Source organism: Oncorhynchus nerka, linkage group LG2 (assembly GCF_034236695.1).
Source record: "Oncorhynchus nerka isolate Pitt River linkage group LG2, Oner_Uvic_2.0, whole genome shotgun sequence".
In the NCBI taxonomy this organism is placed as follows: domain Eukaryota; kingdom Metazoa; phylum Chordata; class Actinopteri; order Salmoniformes; family Salmonidae; genus Oncorhynchus; species Oncorhynchus nerka.
The window spans coordinates 31,070,608-31,090,950 of NC_088397.1; the positions used below are offsets into that span (position 1 = coordinate 31,070,608).

Here is a 20,343-nt window from a genome sequence, read left to right on the forward strand (position 1 = left end):
CCAGATTGTTGAAATGCTGTCGGGAACGGTTGTCCTTCTGGCAGGTTCTCTCATCTCAGCCAAGGAACTCTGTAGTTTTGTCAGAGTGGTCATTGGGTTGTTGGTCACCTCCCTGACCAAGGTCCTTCTTGCCCGGTTGCTCAGCTTGGTCAGACGGCCAGCTCTAGGCAGAGTCTGGGTAGCTCCATATTTTTTTCAATTTCCAAATAATGGAGACCACTGCGCTCCACTGTGCAGTTGATAATCAAAGTAATAAATGCCACAAAGTCCACCTTCTTCACACGCAACATGTCAGGATCCCTCTGTTGACAAGGAACATCATCTGGTGTCTCATCTACTCCTACTACCATTACTTCTTCAACTTCACTCCTGTTCTTCCACTCTCACCGCCTCTGCATAGCAGCCCTTATTCTTGACACCTCTGTCTCCTTCAGATATTCAGGTCCATGTTCACCACAATTGCAGCTTTTAGATTCAGCCTGCTCATACTGTAATACTCCCCCGTTTGGGCATGAAGGCTCTCACAGGGAATCTCATATTACCCAAATACATGCCAGGTGATTCAAACAGAACATCTGCATCCGCCATTTTCCCCCCGGCGCCATGTCTTCCTGCTCTCACCCTGACATGCACTATCAACTGTGGGACCTTATATAGACAGGTGTCTTTCTTTCTAAATCATGTCCAAACAATTGAATTGGCCACATATCAAGGATGATCATAGGAAATTGGATCCATCTGAGCTCAATTTGGAGTGTCATAGCAAAGGGGTGTGAATACTTACAGTTGAAGTCGGAAGTTGACATACACCTTAGCCAAATACATTTAAACTCAGTGTTTCACAATTCCGGACATTTAATCCTAGTAAAAAACAACCCCTGTCTTAGGCCAGTTAGGATCACCACTTTATTTTAAGAATGTGAAATGTCTGAATAATAGTTAATAAATATAATTGATTTATTTCAGCTTTTATTTTTCTTTCATCACATTCCCAGTGGGTCAGAAGTTTACATACACTCAATTAGTATTTGGTAACATTGCTTTAAATTGTTTAACTTGGGTCAAACGGTTTCAGGTAGCCTTCCACAAGCTTCCCACAATAAGTTGGGGGAATTTTGGCGCATTCCTCATGACAGAGCTGGTGTAACTGAGTCAGGTTTGTAGGCCTCCTTGCTCGCAAATGCTTTTTCAGTTCTGCCCACACATATTCTATAGGATCGAGGTCAGAGCTTTGTGATGGCCACTCCAATACCTTGACTTTGTTGTCCTTAAGCCATTTTGCTTTGGGATGGTGTTCTTCGGCTTGCAATCATCCCTCTTTTTCCTCCAAACATAACGATGGTCATTATGGCCAAACAGTTCTATTTTTGTTTCATCAGACCAGAGGACATTTCTCCAAAAAGTATGATCTTCGTCCCCATGTGCAGTTGCCAACCGTGGTCTGCCGTTTTTATGGCGGTTTTGGAGCAGTGGCTTCTTCCTTGCTGAGCGGCCTTTCAGGTTATGTCAATATAGGACTCATTTTACTGTGGATATAGATAGGGTTGTACCTGTTTCCTACAGCATCTTCACAAGGTCCTTTGCTGTTCTGGGATTGATTTGCACTTTTCGCACTAAAGTACGTTCATCTCTAGGAGACAGAACATTTCTCCTTCCTGAGCAGTAGGATGGTGTTTATATTTGCAAACTATTGTTTGTACAGATGAATGTGGTACCTTCAGGCGTTTGGAAATTGCTCCCAAGGGTGAACCAGACTTGTGGTCTACAATTATTTTATGAGGTCTTGGCTGATTTCTTTTGATATTCCTATGATGTCAAGCAAAGAGACACTGAGTTTGAAGGTAGGCCATGAAATACAACCAGAGGTACACCTCCAATTGACTCAAATGATGTCAATTAGCCTGTCAGAAGCTTCTAAAGCCATGATATAATTTTCTGGAATTTTCCAAGCTGTTTATAAGTGAAATAATCTGTCTGAACAATTGTTGGAAAAATTACTTGTGTCATGCACAAAGTAGATGTCTTAACCGACTTGCCAAAACTATAGTTTGTTAACAAGAAATTTGTGGAGTGGTTGAAAATCAAGTTTTAATGACTCCAACCTAAGTGTATGTAAACCTCAAATTTGACATTTCTGTATTTCATTTTCAATAAATTTGCTGAAAGTTTTTCATTATGGGGTATTGTGTGTAGCTGGGTGAGAAAATACAAGATTAAATATATTTAGAATTCAAGCTGTAACACAACAAAATGTGGAACAAGTCAAGCGGTATGAATACTTCCTGAAGACACTGTACGTGCCCCATTCACTTACAGTGGGGCAAAAAAGTACTTTTGCAAGTGTGCAAGTTCTCCCACTTAAAAAGATGAGAGGCCTGTAATTTTCATCATAGGTACACTTCAACTATGACAGACAAAATGAGAGAGAAAAAAATCCAGAAAATCACATTGTAGGATTTTTAATGAATTTATTTGCAAATTATGGTGGAAAATAAGTATTTGGTCACCTACAAACAAGGAAGATTTCTGGCTCTCACAGACCTGTAACTTCTTCTTTAAGAGGCTCCTCTGTCCTCCACTCGTTACCTGTATTAATGGCACCTGTTTGAACTTGTTATCAGTATAAAAGACACCTGTCCACAACCTCAAACAGTCACACTCCAAACTCCACTATGGCCAAGAACAAAGAGCTGTCAAAGGGCACCAGAAACAAAATTGTAGACCTGCACAAGGCTGGGAAGACTGAATCTGCAATAGGTAAGCAGCTTGGTTTGAAGAAATCAACTGTGGGAGCAATTATTAGGAAATGGAAGACATACAAGACCACTGATAATCTCCCTCAATCTGGGGCTCCACGCAAGATCTCACCCCGTGGGGTCAAAATGATCACAAGAACGGTGAGCAAAAATCCCAGAACCACACGGGGGGACCTAGTGAATGACCTGCAGAGAGCTGGGACCAAAGTAACAAAGCCTACCATCAGTAACACACTACGCCGCCAGGGACTCAAATCCTGCAGTGCCAGACGTGTCCCCCTGCTTAAGCCAGTACCTGTCCAGGCCCGTCTGAAGTTTGCTAGAGAGCATTTGGATGATCCAGAAGAAGATTGGGAGAATGTCATATGGTCAGATGAAACCAAAATATAACTTTTTGGTAAAAACTCAACTCGTCGTGTTTGGAGGACAAAGAATGCTGAGTTGCATCAAAAGAACAACATACCTACTGTGAAGCATGGGGGTGGAAACATCATGCTTTGGGGGCTGTTTTTCTGCAAAGGGACCAGGACGACTGATCCGTGTAAAGGAAAGAATGAATGGGGCCATGTATCGTGAGATTTTGAGTGAAAACCTCCTTCCATCAGCAAGGGCATTGAAGATGAAACATAGCTGGGTCTTTCAGCATGACAATGATCCCAAACACACCGCCCAGGCAACGAAGGAGTGGCTTCATAAGAAGCATTTCAAGGTCCTGGAGTGGCCTAGCCAGTCTCCAGATCAAGGGAGTTGAAAGTCCCATGTTGCCCAGCAACAGCCCCAAAACATCACTGCTCTAGAGGAGATCTGCATGGAGGAATGGGCCAAAATACCAGCAACAGTGTGAAAACCTTGTGAAGACTTACAGAAAACGTTTGACCTCTGTCATTGCCAAAGGGTATATAACAAAGTATTGAGAAACTTTTGGTATTGACAAAATACTTATTTTCCAACATAATTTGCAAATAAGTTCATTAAAAATCCTACAATGTGATTTTCTGGATTTTCCCCTCATTTTGTCTGTCATAGTTGAAGTGTACCTATGATGAAAATTACAGGCCATCTTTTTAAGTGGGAGAACTTGCACAATTGGTGGCTGACTAAATACTTTTTTGCCCCACTGTATATTGATTGTTAGCTAGTGGTGGCTAAAGTTAGCTGAAGTTGTAATGGTTGTGACGACCATTGTCAAATTCTCTTTGCTCTTGTTTTCCTTAATAGGATGTCGGTGGGCGGAGCCGGGAGGGTCGTCAGCAAAATGGGACACACCTGGGCCCAGGTGAATTCTGGGATAAATACACCTCTTTCCCCATTTATTGAGGAGGCTTTCTCCATGCAGACACATTGTTGATTGGATTGGTTGCTTGGGCACCTTTCAACACCACATCTATGCATGCAAACACTCACTTACACTACTGGCTACATACACCATTGTATTTAGGTTACTTCAGTTATTAAATATATTTTTGTTATTCCTTATTCTGTGTCCCTTTTGTTACGGGCTTCGAGCCATTATGTGACCATTTTTAAAGAAAAACAAACCTTGGTATACAGTTTATCCTGGCCCAGACTACTTTAATGGTGCAGAACCATCTAACATTGAGTTGTAAAATCCTGACCTGCCTCTGTTTTGTTTTTGAGTCTTTTTACTTTGTTGTTTTACACCAGTTTCAACATTTTTTATAACACTGAGCCAATCACAGTGCAACTAGAGAACATTACCAACCCCCTACGCTCCATATTTTCCGCTGCCTGCCCTAGCACCACAGAAAGCACTGAGCTAGGCTGAAACGCCTGCATCTTGGAGCTGCCTTACTAAAGAAAGCAAAAAAAAGACCAAGTTTGTATGCAGCTTTATTAACTAAATTATGAAATTACATTGTTTGCAAACTGATATGTGACACATTAATGCCAAAACATGCTAAACATTTTTTTTTTTTGCTAAACAGCCCACCTGATTGTGTGAAAATAAGTTGTTTGTAAAATGTTGAATACAATATCATACGTAGGTGCTAAAAACATGGTTAATTCCATTGACCTGAAAAACACTATTAGAGTGAGATTGGATAAACAACAAACACACACCTGGGTTTACACATTTGTGTTACCAAAAATCAACATTCCTGCATTTTCCTGTGATGTTGTCCTTTCCAATGTATACAGTGCATTTAACCCACATTCCCACAGATAAGAACCAGACTCTAAACCCCTCCAGAATACACACATTACTCGATAACCTAATCCTCACCACGGATGGACCTTCTTGTCCATCACAAACTGTCCCTGCGGCTCCCCAGCCCCCGCAGGAAGCAGGGCCAGGTAAACGGGGGTGATGGCGCCCTCGTCAGGTGACTTGGTGGCGGTGGGCCCAGCCATATCGGTCCTCACCCAGCCCGGGCAGCACGCATTCAGAAGGATCTGGTCAGCTGGTCTCTCATGCCTCAGCTTGCGGGCGTGGATCCTGGAGAGCACGGTGAGGCCTGTTTTGGACACCCCGTAAGCTGTGTCTGGCCAGCCCCCCTGGGAGTGCGCCCCTGCCTGGGCCTCCTGGACAAACCTCTCCATCAGCCCCACCAGCTCCTCCTCTGTGATGTCATTGCTGCGGAACCGGGCCTGGAGTTCAGGGCTGCAGCGGTTCAGGGCGATGGAGCTCATACCACTAGACACGTTCACCACCCTCCCTGAGGACAGAGAGACACAAACAACTGTGTTGTTAGTCAAATAAACAGTTACGGTATCTACTGCCAATTGACACAGCAAAAATAACCCTACGACTATGAGAGAGGGCGGGTAATGTGGTTGTGAGGTTCTGTGGCACAGGAAAAACACAGGGTCCTAGATTGTGTATGGTCATAGGACATCATTGTTCTGAAAGTGATAAAACACAATGATGTGTGATCATAAAAGGTCCCTCTGTTCCAGGGGATAGGCTCTAAAATCTACTGCTATGCATCAGTGTTCCAGCTGTCAGTTGGCTTGTTCTAACAGTATTACCTCCTGGTTTGATGATGGGGAGAAACTCATTGCACATGTCTCTTGTGGCAAAGAAGTTTGTTTTGAGAGTCACCTCAGCTTGGGTTCCAAAGGGTGTAGTATCAGCATCTGTAAAATAAACATCAGTCGTCTCTCAGATCAAAGGGGCTTCATATAGCATCATTATGGCCAGTCATAGTAGCTATTACATTTGAGCAACTTAAATCCATACTTTTAAAGGCAATCCCAGCATTGTTAATGAGCACATCAAGGCCACCGTATTTCTCATTGAAGAAATCTCGGGCCGCCCGCACACTTTCTGGGTTGTCGATGTCAAGCTGTTGGAAGAGGGGTTTCAGCCCTTCAGAATTCAGGCTCTCCACAGCCGCTGTGCCACGGCCAGCATCCCGGCCACTGAGGAAAACATCACAATTGAATTGCTTGCAAAGCGACCGCACAATTGCAAATCCAATCCCCTTATTGGAACCAGTCACCAGTGCAACTTTTGGCATACCTGAAATGCAAAGTTCGAGAGATTTAGATTATACCAGAGGTGTATTCATTAGCCAGATTCCGTTGAAAAACGTCATGAGGACCTGGATTTGTCCAATAGAAACTCTCGTTTGCGTTGCAAAACGTTTTTCGGTTGGCGTAGCTACACGGTTTCCATGGCAAAACATTTTTGCAACGGAATCCGACTAATGAATACACTCCAGGCAGAGAACCATTTTCTAACTGACAACTCGAGAGCGCTTTGCTGCTCAAACTAGCGATATGTTCTAATTTGCTAACGTTAGTTAGTTGTGTGCTAAATTGAAGTGACTACTCTAAAACAGAAGCAGTTAAGTTAAGCAGTTTTGATGTACTTACTTTAGAGTGAGGGTACTCTTGACGTGTCGTACAGTACTGTCACAGAACTGGCTTCAAACCACGGAGGTTGACACGCTTCAGTCTACTTCCTGGCTTTCGTAACAACAGCCTACTGCGCAGAACCGGAAAAACAAACTAAAATGTAGATCCGGGTGAGCATGCGCTGAATTACAAAATCCTTTTTTACACAATTATAATCTGTCTATGCTATTACAATTGTATTTTAACATACTTCAATAGATGGATAGAGAGAGCCCACTGAGAGATACTTGTGATGCCGCTGGTTTTGACTAGATGGGATGCAGTTTGTATCAGAATTGACTTCTCGTAGCAGGTTCGAATTTACGATGCAGGTTAGGACAATTAGGTTAAGGGTAGGAAAACGGTTAGCTAAAGTGCACTAAACTAAGAAAAAGAAGAAAAAAAAAATCACCTTTAGACCTAAGTTTGACTAACTATCTCCTCTAGCCATGACCACATGCTGCTTGCTTGGTCAAACAGTTGGATAAACGCAAAAGTAGTTAGGTTAGCTAGCCGGTCGTTTATTTCTTGGACATATGATATACTAACGTTACATATTACTAATGTCAAACGGGTTTAGCAACAGCATTAGCTACCCACGAACATCAACTACATTTTTACAGTTAAACAACATAACCATGACAGTGAGGCATGAATGAGATTATTATCAACATTAGAACACGGAGTTTGCCAGTTAATACGAATGTCTATGGATCTGATTTCCCATCAAAGTCCATCAACATGACGAGGAAGCAACATGGGAGAAGGGCGAGAAAGAAGAGGCAACGGGAGTGCAAAGAAACAACTGTTCAGTCTGGTGCAAATCATTACTGTCACAACCTCCTAATTCTCAAATTGGGTTCATGTTTCACAAGCCTTACCTTGTGCTATTTGTTACCTCTCCAGTGACACTATCTCATGAACCACAGTTTGTGGCTCTAAGAAGATGGCTGCAACAGAGAGGCTTCAACTCCAAGCTTCTAGTACCTGCAAACTTCTCAGGTAGAAATCCTTCGGAGCCAAGATGCATGCCAAAACGCCATACATTCTGGATCCAGGGTTGTCTTCTATTCTTCATACATTTCTGACCAGCAGCTTTGTCTTATTTTTCTTTAGACACAGGACGTGGACTGATGACCTTACAGCCTATCAAGGTTATGAGAATACCTGTCTTCTTTACTTAAAATACCAATTTGGTTCCAGTATGCCTTCAAACTCTTGTTCTGATTTGACTTTAGGCTGAGGATTTGGTGATCTCCTTACCAGAAAAATGCCTTTTAACTACCTCTACTGTTCTAAGGAGCTACATTGGTGAATACATAGAAAGGTAACATACAAACAGCATCACACACACACCAGGGGTGTATTCATTAGTCACACACAGTAGAAACATTTTTGCGGTGGAAACCGTTTACTCAATGCTCTGCAACTTGACGTAAAAACTGCTCTTAAACGGAAGTTGTCGTTAATAGGCATTTCTCTCTGCTACCCTGCTTCAAAATAATTAACTCCAACTTCCATTTCAGAACTAAACGGAACTCGACAGCTTTTACATCACGCTGCAGAGTTTAGAGTTAACGGGTTCCATTTAAAATGTTCTCTGCTGAGAACTGATGTTCAAGTCCAGTTCAAATAAAAAACTGGTAAAAAAAAAAGAAATATTTATATTTCTAGTTTGTTGATATGTTTAATTAAATCCTCTCCTAGATGGAAACCGCCTGTGTCTCCTCTCTTAGCCCTCTGTGCTTTCCTCATCTCTGAGAAACATTTTGGCCAACGTGCAGAATGGAAGCCCTACATTGACGTCCTGCCCCAAAAATACACGTGCCCTGCTTACTTCTCAGATGAGGTCATCAACCTGCTGCCGGGGAGTCTGAGTGGGAAGGCCCTGGAGCAGAGAGCTATGGTTCAGGAGCTGCACTCCTCTTCGTTGGACTTCTTCAGCTCCCTCCAGCCTCTCTTCAGTCAGCCCGTGGAGAGTGTGTTCACGTATGATGCACTGCGCTGGGCATGGTGCAGTGTGAACACGCGCACTGTGTACATGGAGCACCAACACACCCCCTACATGTCCAGGGAGAGAAATGTGTATGCCTTAGCCCCCTACCTGGACCTGCTCAACCACTCCCCAGCCATACAGGTGAGAGCAGTGAGTGCACCTACAATGTAGGAACACACAACTTAGTCATTACTAACCTGGAATCCAAACTGAATTCTGCTCAGTGAAACAGCAGTGAAATGGAACAATATTCAGTTTAGATTCCAAAAAATATAAAGTGTGGTTTCATGAGCTGAAATAAGATCCCCAAAACTTTCCAAATGCACAAAGCTTATTGGTCTCAAATTTTGTGCACAAATTTGTGTACATGCCCTGCTAGTGAACATTTCTCCTTTGCCAAGATAATCCATCCACCTGACAGGTGTGGCATATCAAGAAGCTGATTGAACAGCATGATCATTACACAGGTTCACCTTGTGCTGGGGACAATAAAAGGCCACTCTAAAATGTGCAGTTTTGTCACACAACACAAAGCCAAAGATGTCTCAAGTTGAGGGAGTGTGCCATTGGCATGCTGACTGCAGGAATGTCCACCAGAGCTGTTGTCAGAGAGTTGAATGTTCATTTAGCAGCCTCTAACGTCATTTTAGAGAATTTGGTAGTACGTCCAACCGGCCTCACAATCGCAAACCATGTGTATGGCGTCATGTGGGCAAGCCGTTTGCTGATGCCAATGTTGTAAACAGAATGTCCCTCGGTGGCGGTGGGGTTATGATATGGGCAAGCATAAGCTAGGGACAACAAACACAATTGCATTTTATTGATGGCAATTTCAATGCACAGAGATACCGTGACGAGATCCTGAGGCCCATTGTCTTGCCATTTATCCTCCGCCATCACCTCATATTTCAGCATGATAATGCACGACCCTATGACATCGCAAGGATATGTACACAATTGCTGAAAGATGAAAATGTCCCAGTTCTTCCATGGCCTGCATATTCATATATATATATGACAGTTCAAATTGAAGGTATCAGAGTGAAGCATCAAAATGTACTATGTTCTCAGGTAAAGGCGAGCTTCAGCCATGTGAGCAGGTGCTATGAGATCCGTAGCATCCAAGGCTGCAAGAGATTCCAGCAGGCTTTTATCTGCTACGGTCCCCATGACAACCAACGTCTCCTGCTAGAGTATGGGTTTGTTGCTCCTGGAAACCCTCACAGTGTGGTGTATGTGGACCAAGGTAAGGAGGGCTACCTTAGTGGGATAACACAATACACTGACCAGTTCTTTTCAGCAACGATTATATGTTCATGGTCTCAATCCTAACTTGAGTTCTGCACTCCATTGACATAAATGCATGATGTACGCAAAAGTCAGAGCTCGCACCTCAAGTTAGTTTGGCCTTATGTTTGCTGTAATATTTAGTATGCATTTATTACACTGTCCCTATCCCAATTTCCAAGCAATAGAGCCAATTGACTTGTTTGTTTTTTGGGGTTATTCGTGTGTTTTCCAGTTATCCTTCAACAGTGCGTCTGTATAAAATACATAAATCAGCTGGCACAGAAGCTACTCTTCCTGAAGAAAAATGACTTTTTAGCGTAAGTGTTATCAGCATCACAACTTACTGCTGTCTCGTACAGATACCAGTATTTACAGTACCATGAGTTCACTTGCGCTCTCTCTCTCTAAAACAGAAACTTGACCCTTAGTTTGGATGGGCCCTCCTGGAGACTGATGACCGCCCTCAGGCTGCTGTCACTTAAGACAGAACAATAGTAAGAAATATAATCTTTCAGTTTTATAACACAGTCAACTGCAAAACATTCTTAAAGGGGCAATCTGCAGTTCAAATAATAACAAAGCGGTCACGGCCACTGCTTAGGTAAACAGCTGAGGGGTGGGGCTGGAGAAATCTAACAAATAGGATCCAGGAACTGACCATCCATGATATTAAAACCATGTTGAGGCTATAGTGTTTTACAATTACATTGTTTACAAACAGTAGAGTAAGAAAACAAGCTTATATTTAGTTCTGATGGGGTACAACCGTTGAATTAAGCTCATGAGGCATTTATAAAGAATCAATGGGTATACACAGCATGTGGACACATGCTCGTCGAACATCTCATTCCAAAATCATGGGCATTAATATGGAGTTGGTCCCCCCTTTGCTGCTATAAACAGCTTCTTCTCTTCTGGGAAGGCTTTCCATTCGATGTTGGAACATTGCTGCGGGGACTGGCTTCCATTCAGCTGCGTGCATTAGTGAGGTCGGGCACTGATGTTGGGTTGATTAGGCCTGGCTCGCAGTTAGTGTCCTTAATCAGCCCAAAGGTGTTCGATGGGGTTGAGGTCAGGGCTCTGTGCAGGCCAGTCAAGTTCTTCCACAACGATCTCGACAAACCATTTCTGTATGGACCTCGCTTTGTCATGCTGAAACAGTAAAGGGCCTTCTCCAAAAACTGTTGACACAAAGTTGAAAGCACAGAATAGTCTAGAAGGTCATTGTTAAGATTTTAAGCTTTCCCTTTACTGTAACTATTGGGCCTAGCCCGAACCATGAAAAACAGCCCCAGTTGGCACTATGCATTCAGGCAGGTAACATTTTCCTGGCATCTCCCAAACCCAGATTCGTCTACCGAACTGCCAGATGGTGAAGTGTGATTCATCACTTCAGACAACTTGTTTCCACTGTCCAGAATCTAATGGCAGCGAGCGTCACAATAACAGCACTTAGTTACTGGGGCAGCTCTAACGGGGCAGAAACTTGACAAACTGACTTGTTGGAAAGGTGGCATCCTATGACAGTACCACGTTGAAAGTCACTGAGCTCTTCAGTATGGGCCATTCTACTGCCAATGTTTGTCTATGGTGATTGCATGGCTGTGTGCTAAACTGTATACACTTGTCACCAACGGGTGTGGCTGAAATGGTCGAATCCACTAATTTGGCCATGTAGTGTATTTAAATATAAAAGTCCAAAAATGTGTGTACCAATCGCAGATCAAGATTGCTTAAAATTGGAATGATTTTGAAGTGTGTGAATGTGTCTTTCAGCCCTTTCTGGAAGAGTGTCCTCTTGGGGGCGGGGGTGAGCCACGACAGAGAGGAGTGGAGTGTCGATGCAGCCCTTAGGCTTTGTCACTACCTGATGGTTGACAACACTAGAGCTCTGAACAAGGTACCGTAGGAAATAGAGACCTGAAATTTAAATCCAAAATAGAAAAAGCAAACCCATAGACCCTCAGAACGTGTCATGAAAAAGTATGGGGGTGTGACTTAAGCCAAGAGATGTCGGTCTAATGGCAGGAAAAATGGTCCTCAGGTGACAGGATTACCAAGAACTTTGGAGGTCCATATATAAGAAAGAATAGTTGTAAACTCTGTCACCCTTAACAAAAAGGCAGTATGTATAGTGCTGATCACTTGAAGCCTCTTGAGGTAGGATGAAGATTAGAGAAGGACAAAAACTCATGAAGAAGACCGACAGAGGTGGGATATAGGAAAGTCGGGAGACAAAAACAGAATTCAGGAGCAGAGGAGAAAAATGAATACAGACAAATCGAGAGCAGGAAAGAAATGCGGAGAACAGATACAGAAAAGCACAAAGAGCGAAGCAGAAAAGCATGAAGACCCAGGTACCGTAGTTGTGAGTTGCACTTGATACCCATGGCTATATCCGTAACATTCAAGTTTAATTTGTTTGTTATTCTCCATTGGCCACTTTAACAGATACTTGCACCTACAGACAGAGTGGAGCAAACTTATTTAGGATTTTGCTGATTCTAGGATCTGACAGAGTTTGTTTTGAAATTGTGTTGAGGCTTTATCCTCTTTTTCCAGATCTCCCAACTAACAGAGAGGGCAGACGCATCTCTCAAGGAGCAGCTAGCTGTTGTGGAATGTCTACGACGAGAGGAGCAAGAAATTCTGGGTCTTAACCAGGAAATGCTGCAGGGTCTTCAGAAACAATTGTTGCCAAGCAGACAGCATGCACAACTTAGAACAGCATGCACAACTTAGTATGACATTCCAGAACCGGTCAATTTATTTATCTATCACTGGCTATGCTTCTATGAGGAGACAACCATGTCCGTTTCATTATCAGTGCAATGAAGTGTCCCAGCAAAAGGGCACTGTCACTAGTTATGTTTCCATGAACTTGTCCAGTGATTTATTTTTTGGGGCAACATTTAACGTTTGCATAGAAAATAGATGCGACAATTGCCTGCTAGGGTGCATTTCCATTAAACCATTTTGTCGATTAAAAACAGCTGGACGTAATGACATCTCACCTAAAAAACAATTTACAACAAAAATAATAGCAGCCTGTATGCCCTCCCACCTATCTGTGTCTCAGGTAGCCTGCAAAAGCCAGCATGGATAGAATGCAATAATCAGGGGCACAACTTTGGTTTTAGAAGTGTTAGGGACATTAAATGTTTGTTTTTTATCCAGTTGGATAAACAGCCTACCTGACCGCTCAGAGGCATCGGCATGGTCCTAAAGCACACCGGTGCCTCATTTTGTATCACATTCCAATTATAAAAATGCAATTTCAGAATAGGGAGGGGGTCCCCAGTGAAAGTTGTGCCCCTGGCAACAATTGACTAATATTTGCCATATTCTAATAATTCTCATGTGCCAACGTATAGCCTCGGATCTAGTGCCCTTGGGCAGGCAATATCGGCTACCTAGGCTAGTCTGTGTCATGTTGAATCTTGCACTGAAATAATTGGAAGGGGAAACTTGCATTCAGCCAACCAGAAAAGCAAGGTGAAGTATTCTTAAGTCAGGACAATCCTTGTGCTATTTTTATAGATGGAACATTTTTATTTTGTAAGCAGTAGGCATTTAATATTAAATGTAGAGTGGATGATGACATCACGTACCCTAAAAGTATTCAGCAATCTTGTTAAAAAAACAAACAGTTAATGTCAATTTGTCAAAGATCTTTAGAAAATGTCTCATATCTGCCGTTTCCATTACACGCCGCAATGATTTTGTTGAATAATCGTGGGTCAATGGAAACCTGTCTATCGATAGGTCAACGACCTCAGACATCAGGGGTACGTTAACATTTGCTACATTGCAGAACGTTTGGTATTGAATGACACAAGAAATTTTGGGAAAATGTATGTTCTTGAACAGACTTTGAAATACGTTTGCGCCAGTCGGTGGGTTTGCCAGGGTGTGGGTTAAAGCAATGAGTGACGTATTTAAAAGGACAGCTGTGCATTTTTAACCCACAACCAAACCCTGCCATGTTTTTTTTTTCAATTGGTCGTTCAGTACAGCACGATTTCTGTTCAATTGAACTTTCTATTACGTTATGTACTGAATGCAGCCCTGTTAACTCTGGCCAATCACAGTGAGGGTCACTTGACAACAGAGCGTTGACTGGAAGGACAAACTATTTGGAAGTGACCCGTCTCTCAACACTTCTGATATGCCCTCAGAGAGCGGTACAGATGGACAATGGTATCTCCAATCCCACAAAGCCTCCAGAAAACAGGACATTGTTGTTTCCCCACCTTAGATTAAATCATTTAGCAAGAATTTCACTGGTCACAAATGACAAACGAAAAGCAGTTGCAGTTCATGTAGAATTCAAGCTGGGTCATGTTCAGTAAGGCACCAAACGGAATAAAACTTCTAGGTTCTACAGATGTTTTGTTTTCTGTTGCGAAATGATTTGCTACGGTGTGTCATACTAAACGCCACTGATGTATTGCTCTGTTGGAGGCTGTAAAGAATTACAATGCTTCATGCTTGAGGGTTAACCACAGGTTTTTAATAACAAGACAACTCTCAATGTGTTGAATGTAATTACATTATTAGATATCCATCTCATTTCATAGGTTTTGATCAGCTCAGAAACGGACTCTTAGCACATATTTACATTGTACTGGAATGACTGGCAACCAGCGGTATAAAGTACTACTTAAGTTGTTTTTTGGGTAACTTTTACTTCACTACATACCTATAGAAAATATTGTACTTTTTACTCCATACATTTTCCCTGCCAACCAAAAGTACTTGTTACATTTTGAACGCTTAGCAGGACAGGACAATTGTGAAATTCACACACTTAAAGAGAACACGTGGTCATCTTTACTCCCTATGGTCTGGCAGCCTCACTAAACACATGCATCTTTTGAAAATAATGTCTGAGTTCTGGAGTGTGTCCCTGGCTATCTACATTTTAAAAACAAGAAAATGGTGCCGTCTGCTTTGCTTAATATAAGGAATTTACTTTTGATAATTAAGTATATTTTAGCAATTACATTTACTTTTGATAATTAAGTACATTTAAAACCAAATACTTTTAGACTTTTACTCAAGTAGTATTTTACTGGGTGACTTTCACTTTCTATTAAAAGGCATCTATACTATTACTCAAGTATGACAATTGGGTACTTTTTCCACCACTGCTGGCCACAAATACATAGGAAATATGAGAGGCAGAATTTGGGAGCCTGCCTTTGACAAGGGGAATGCTGGACCAGAGTGTCTGTCCGCCTCAGAGTTGAATAACCAACCTCTTCCGGACTTGATTCTTTTGCACCATCTCCATGGAAACTGTGGCATCATACAAAGGCACCGGGTCCTCTAGCTGGGGCCTGCATAAGACAGAGGGCAAAGTGAGCACTGTCCACCAGGATAAACACAAACTCATCAACATACCAAGAACAAATGTGCAGTATAAACATGCTTATTCAAACATATATATTTTTGTACTTTTCACCCCTCTCGTGATATCCAATTGGTAGGTACAGTCTTGTCCCATTGCTGCAACTCCAATACGGACGAAGGTCAAGAGCCATGTGTCCTCCGACACACGACCCTGACAAGCCGCACTGCCTCTTGACACACTACTCGCTTAACCTGGAAGCCAGTCGCATCAACGTGTTGGAGGAAACACCGTACAGCTGGCGACCGAAGTCAGCATGCACGCGCCCGGCCCGCCACAAGGAGTTGATAGAGCACGACGGGACAAGGACATCCCGGCCAGCCAAACCCTCCCCCAATCCGGACGACGCTGGGCCAATTGTGCGCCGCCTCATGGGTCTCCTGGTCGCGGCCGGCTGCTACACAGGTCTGTAGTGACACCTCTAGCTCTGCGATGCAGTACCTTAGACCACTGTGCCACTCGGGAGGCCCTAGCTTATTCACACTTGCACTGCACATACACACTCATTATTGCAGTTCTGTACCTTAAGGTTCCAGTGGAAAGCTTCTCCACTATATCCTTCATGATGTCTGAAAAGGAGCATGTAAGGTTAACATGTAACATATTAGCAATTCTATTATCCATGCTCAACCCCTTATATCAGATTTTCATTTCAATATGTCTTTCATCTCAATGAATTATAGTTAGGAGATTTTAAAATTCCTGCCCACTCCAGAGGCTGACCCAGAGGGGCTGGGGTAAGCTAAAGGATACGGAGGTACCTCCCCTGGCGGGCACTGGATGCCCCCCACACTTCCTCGTTGAGGAAAGACAGGGAGGCGGCCTTCAGGAAGAGGCTGCGGCTATCTGGAGGGTCCAGCTGAGAAAGAGAAGCGAGACGAGATAAGATTAAACCCCAAACAAAGACGCTGTGTACAAACTTGAGCAAATCCACTTGAAGGTCAATGGGAAGACATAAATACACATTAATACAGGAAACACCATCTAACCCAGATCTCTTCACTCCTCCCAACATAACATTTGCAGCGTTCATGGTCTTTTTTTGCAGTATGTTTAACTTCTCAGAAAGCACACATTAATAAGCTGTAACAAACAAACAATATTTAAATCACCCATGGTATGTATGAGTGTGACAAGTAGTGATGAATAAATCTTATATGATGACTAGTGGAAATGAACTGCCAAATGGCTACTCTAATCCAACACGGATGGATAGAATACTTTACTTTATCGAAAACTTCAACAAGCATTTCTCAACGGCTGGCCATGCCTTCCTCCTGGCTACTCCAACCTTCGGCGATGTCATCTACAAAATAGCTTCCAATACTGTACTCAGCAAACTGGATGCAGTTTATCACAGTGCCATCCGTTTTGTTACTAAAGCACCTTATTCCACCCACCACTGCGACCTGTATGCTCTAGTTGGCTGACCCTCGCTACATATTCGTCACCAGACCCACTGGCTCCAGGTCATCTACAAGTTCATGCTAGGTAAAGCTCCGCCTTATCTCAGTTCACTGGTCACGATGGCAACACCCACCCGTAGCACGCGCTCAAGCAGGTGTATCTCACTGATCATCCCTAAAGCCAACACCTCATTTGGCTGCCTTTCGTTCCAGTTCTCTGCTGCCTGTGACTGGAACGAATTGCAAAAATCGCTGAAGTTGGATACTTTTATCCCCCTCACCAACTTCAAACATCTGCTATCTGAGCAGCTAACCGATCGCTGCAGCTGTACATAGTCTATCGGTAAATAGCCCACCCAATTTACCTACCTCATCCCCATACTGTTTATATTTATTTACTTTTCTGCTCTTTTGCACACCAGTATCTCTACCTGTACATGACCATCTGATAATTTATCACTCCAGTGTTAATCTGCAAAATTGTAATTATTCACCTACCTCCTCATGCCTTTAGCACACAATGTATAAAGACTATTTTTCTTTTTTTTCCTCTACTGTGTTATTGACTTGTTAATTGTTTACTCCATGTGTAACTCTGTGTTGTCTGTTCACACTGCTATGCTTTATCTTGGCCAGGTCGCAATTGTAAATGAGAACTTGTTCTCAACTAGCCTACCTGGTTAAATAAAGGTGAAAAAAAATACTGCCATCTACCTGCAGGTTTTGCTCAGTTGTAACCCAGTGACCTCCGACCCCAATCAGGGTGATGATGTCATGCTTGTAGGGCAGAAGACACCTGGCCTCTGGCTCCTCATGCAATCTCACTTGAGAGACCACACACACACACACACAAATCCATTTTCCTTCTATTCCCGTTACAAACCTTTACGGTTTTGTGTTAAGATACAAAATCACAGAAGCACACACTCACAGCACTATGATTCATGTTAGATAAAGCTAGCGAGCATAATGGATTACATTGGCTTCTTACCTCCGGAGTCCATGACAATGTCCACCCCTAGACCGCCCGTCTCTTCCAAACAAGAATCCACCAGGTCTACCTTGGCATCCCACACACCTATCACCCTGGCTAGACACAGGACAGGGGAAACCCTTTTGAAGAATACACGCCAAAGAGTGTACCAACAAGAAATAAGCATTTTTGGTACTCCATTTCCCTCCAAGAGGACACACACACAAGACCTACCTACAAGAGACTCTCACACTCCTAGAATGCGTGATTTGAGTGGAAAAGTGACAGAGGAAACAGAGAGCATAGACTATGATTAAATACTACGGGCCAGTTTCCCAGTGAATTTCCATCTAGCACGCTTTTCAGTCCGGGACTATGCTTAACCTGTGTCTGAGAAACCGGGACCTATGTGTTGCTGTCAGAACTTTACTACTGTATTTTTCATGATGAGAGTGGTTTAGGTAACAGATAATAACGCTGTCTCTTCGCATTCGTTATTACCAGGCTGCATCAATTTACAATCCTCAACTTCCAACACCGCTACTCTATTCACACAAACTACACACACGCCCCCCTCCCTGTTCTCACCGACGCTGGGCCGAAGCTGCTCCAGGAACTTCTGGTCTTCGGAGGACAGGGCTGACGCCAGTACTTTAACCCCATGATAGTGGGCCAGCTGGATGGCCAGAACTCCAAAGGGCTGAAAGGTATAAACACAGCCAAAATAGCAGTTAGTAGTCTTGTTCTCTTAAAGAGAAATGGTGTGCTACTATTAAGATTCTTTGCTGACATCTTCTTGTGATGTCCAACTATGGATTTATACCGTGCCATTGAATGCTCAGATGAGGGGTCACTATGGGGAAATACCTACACTGGCTCCATCCAGCACCAGCAGTGTGTGCCCGGATGCCATACGGGCTAGGGTATGGAGGGCTGTATAGGCCCGCAGTCCATCCCGAATGGCCCCTGCCGCCTCCACCCAGCTCAACTTCTCTGGCTTCTGCACTGGTGAGCGAACACAAGTCACTCATTATTGCAGAAGAAACAATTACTTAATTTGTACCAACAAACCCCTTTATTACTTTGTTAATTTGTACCAACAAATACTAATAGATGCTATAGATGTACTCTTGCGTAACTTTTGGATGTGTGCAACATACCAAGATGATGCTCGTTGATGACAACGGCATCGCACAAACCAGACATTGCTGTATCCAAGGGCAGAATTCCTGTCATGTGGAAGAAGGGAAAAGCAAAGCCTAGATAAATCCACAATGGTCATAACCCCAAAAATATAAAAAGGGTCTTTCAATAGGTTATCGGGAACATGGCCGTTGACAATATAAAAATCATCAAAATAAGGGGATGTTTTGAAGCTCTATGATTTATCCTTATGTAGCAGGTTCAGATCCCACCTGTAACATTTACCTACAACTTCATCATCAGGTTGGAAAAAGGTCACCTTAGGCCCAACTGAAAACAGGACAAAAACATTGCAAAAGATTAAAGGTTTGCTCCAAAAATATAGCACATTGTGTAATTATCAAAGTGATAAACAAGGTCAATTAGTGGATATTCTGTTTACCTTGGAGGACGATCCCAACAATCTCCCTCCCTACTGGCACCAGGTCCCTTTGGAACTTTAGATCCTCATGGAGCTAACCAGAGGAGAGAAGGTAAGGAAATGTTACAAATAGCCCATACATGCTGTGTGGTCATCCTATAGGCCTATCCTATAGCAACACATACTTTGGTCTAAAAAAAAATACAGGGGCTGATACTTATTTTCAGCAGCATATTGAGAGCGACAACAGTAAGTCTTGTCCATTATGACTGAGACAGTAGGGCTATTGCTAGGTCTATATAGTCAACATTGACAACACAATGAGTATAACACACATTTACACTTACTTTTATATCCAGTGGACTAAGGGCACATGCCTTCACTTGCACTTTGACCTGGTTGCTACCAAGGGCACTGGGTACATTCTGTGACATGTTGAAAAGACAATCAGTGAGTTTGTCAGACAGCAAACTAGCGTTATGAGCCCTCCTGCGAAAACTGTTGGCATGCTAGACTAAAGTGACAGCTACATTATTATGCTGGGCACTCACCGTCTCCCGGACGACAAATTTCGCATCTGCAGCGGTTTCACCCAGTTTACAGTAAAGCCCTTTCATGGTGGAAAAACGGTCAGCATGCAGGTGAAATTCACGCGCAATAAGAGCAACTAACGTTAGCTAGCAATGCTGTTTGTTTATCTGTGCATTGAAAGTAGAAACTTGTACTGCCAAAATTATTGTTAAACCATGTCAATGAGTATGCAGATATCTTACAAAACAAATACATGTCATTTTGGACATATTATATTAGTTAACGGTCTTCGGTTAAAAGAAAATGGGCAGAAAGTTAGCTAACTACATGCATCAACAAATATTTGTATGTTTTCCTTTAGTTCCTCTGTACGCCCAAAAATGTTGATACCGCGAGATTGGCTTAAGCTGCCCATTGGTCTTTTGATTTATCGCGTTCACAAAATTCAGTGTCAATCAACGATTATAGTCCAATAGGGCACTTCCATCACATTTTTGCTATTTGTGATTAGTACAATTTTACGTCGATCATATTATATCGTTCGCTGATTGGC

At 42.9% G+C, this 20,343-nt stretch overlaps 3 protein-coding genes across 5 annotated transcripts; 1 reads left to right on the forward strand and 2 right to left on the reverse strand.

The window, feature by feature from the left end:
• Positions 1 to 4,590: 4,590 nt before the first annotated feature.
• Positions 4,591 to 6,683, reverse strand: cbr1 (carbonyl reductase 1). The gene is made up of 4 exons (XM_029667950.2): positions 6,597 to 6,683; positions 5,959 to 6,240; positions 5,748 to 5,855; positions 4,591 to 5,434 (listed from the first exon to the last, which is right to left on the reverse strand). Exons 2-4 carry the CDS (start codon positions 6,236 to 6,238, stop codon positions 4,998 to 5,000), a joined length of 825 nt encoding a protein of 274 aa, XP_029523810.1. The 5' UTR covers positions 6,239 to 6,240; positions 6,597 to 6,683; the 3' UTR covers positions 4,591 to 4,997.
• On the forward strand, positions 6,654 to 13,191 carry setd4 (SET domain containing 4). 3 transcript variants are annotated; one of them, XM_029667928.2, is made up of 11 exons: positions 6,657 to 6,748; positions 7,350 to 7,434; positions 7,524 to 7,619; positions 7,734 to 7,771; positions 7,856 to 7,944; positions 8,325 to 8,754; positions 9,685 to 9,859; positions 10,136 to 10,220; positions 10,317 to 10,397; positions 11,680 to 11,803; positions 12,466 to 13,191. In XM_029667928.2, the coding sequence occupies exons 2-11, from the start codon at positions 7,359 to 7,361 to the stop codon at positions 12,643 to 12,645; spliced, it is 1,374 nt and encodes a 457-aa protein (XP_029523788.1). In that variant the 5' UTR covers positions 6,657 to 6,748; positions 7,350 to 7,358; the 3' UTR covers positions 12,646 to 13,191. The 3 variants fall into 3 exon arrangements, with proteins under 3 accessions (XP_029523798.1, XP_029523788.1, XP_029523779.1); XM_029667938.2 differs by lacking the exon at positions 7,350 to 7,434 and having other exon boundaries at positions 6,654 to 6,748; XM_029667919.2 differs by lacking the exon at positions 6,657 to 6,748 and having other exon boundaries at positions 6,755 to 7,434.
• Positions 13,192 to 14,394: 1,203 nt separating this feature from the next.
• LOC115134212 (quinone oxidoreductase-like protein 1) lies at positions 14,395 to 19,978 on the reverse strand. The gene is made up of 12 exons (XM_029667961.2): positions 19,811 to 19,978; positions 19,607 to 19,684; positions 19,281 to 19,353; positions 19,124 to 19,168; positions 18,856 to 18,924; positions 18,567 to 18,700; positions 18,284 to 18,395; positions 17,714 to 17,812; positions 17,437 to 17,546; positions 16,070 to 16,175; positions 15,840 to 15,885; positions 14,395 to 15,245 (listed from the first exon to the last, which is right to left on the reverse strand). Exons 1-12 carry the CDS (start codon positions 19,874 to 19,876, stop codon positions 15,146 to 15,148), a joined length of 1,038 nt encoding a protein of 345 aa, XP_029523821.2. The 5' UTR covers positions 19,877 to 19,978; the 3' UTR covers positions 14,395 to 15,145.
• Positions 19,979 to 20,343: the final 365 nt, after the last annotated feature.